Source organism: Galeopterus variegatus, unplaced genomic scaffold (assembly GCF_000696425.1).
Source record: "Galeopterus variegatus unplaced genomic scaffold, G_variegatus-3.0.2 Scaffold5002, whole genome shotgun sequence".
NCBI classification, from domain to species: domain Eukaryota; kingdom Metazoa; phylum Chordata; class Mammalia; order Dermoptera; family Cynocephalidae; genus Galeopterus; species Galeopterus variegatus.
Window position 1 is genome coordinate 121,412 of NW_007731113.1, and position 1,141 is coordinate 122,552.

General features: G+C 34.8%; 1 protein-coding gene across 2 annotated transcripts in view; it reads left to right on the forward strand.

The window, feature by feature from the left end:
* SAMSN1 (SAM domain, SH3 domain and nuclear localization signals 1) overlaps window positions 1-1,141 on the forward strand; it is an 87,093-nt gene that overhangs the window by 64,812 nt on the left and 21,140 nt on the right. For both annotated transcript variants that reach the window (XM_008588739.1, XM_008588740.1), the window contains exon 4: window positions 286-415. In XM_008588739.1, coding sequence (XP_008586961.1) covers window positions 286-415 — 130 coding nt within the window. The remainder of the gene's footprint in view (window positions 1-285; window positions 416-1,141) is intronic.

Sequence of the window (1,141 nt, forward strand, 5' to 3'; positions counted from 1 at the left end):
TGATTAAATAGTCTTGATATGTCATTCATCCTAATTTGCAAAAACAAATCATTATAATTTCAGTCGAATTCCACAGTGAGTAATGTCTCATCTAAGGAATTTTTCCACATATATTGTGTTTTGTGAGAACTTGAACTAAAGATTAATGACCTTCATATTTTATGCTGATGTATTCCTAAATATTTTATTGCTAAAATATGTCTTGTTTGTTAAGTCGATGCACACAGTAAACGTCTCCATGGAAATCTGCTCTTTGCACTTAACGTCTGATATATTTTTCTGAAGGATGAGGAAGATGGGGCAGATGCCCTCCCACATCGGAACAGTGACCCTGTGATCGGGACCCACACAGAGAAGGTCTCCCTCAAAGCCAGTGACTCCATGGATAGTCTCTACAGTGAGCAGAGCTCATCAAGTAAGACTAGTGAATAAAGGACAAGAATCTAGATGGAGATCTGGATTAAATTAATTAAAAACAACAAATCTGCCCCTCTAGGGCTTGCTTATCAAATTAGCAACATGTTCCAGCTACTTGAAAAGAGAAATGGTGAAAATGTAGGATGTATCATTGTTTAAAATGATACATAACGTGTTAGACAAAATTATGTGTTGTTTTATAACTTTCAACACTACAGTCAGCACGGCTCTTCAGGACATGCCTCAAAAAAGTCATGTTGGGTAATTAAATCTGCATCCCTAAAATAAAAACATTTGCTGGAGAAAACCAGCAATATCTTGAGTTAAAATGTTTTAAATGACTAGAAATATTCAGGACATTTAATAATCATTAAATATTTGTTAAATAAGAATCATCAAATAATATCATTAAATAACGATCATTAGTCATTAAATATCCTGTTTTCTCTCTTCCTCCCTCCCTCTTTTCTCTTCGAGCCTCCCTTTCTCTCTTTCTTTCTCCTCTTTCTCTCTGTTCTTCTTTTTTCCTTACTTCCCTTGCCCTTTTTCCTCAAGTGTTCTAGAAAGTACAGGGCATTTGCATCATTTTTATTTACTTTTTAGTCTTGACCCAGCATTACTGAGTTAAGAGTGAAGCAATATGTAAATACTAAGTAGCAGAAATGTCACCAATTAGGTGACAAGAAGAAATCAGCAAGTGACCAACAAGAATTTTCTAATGAAC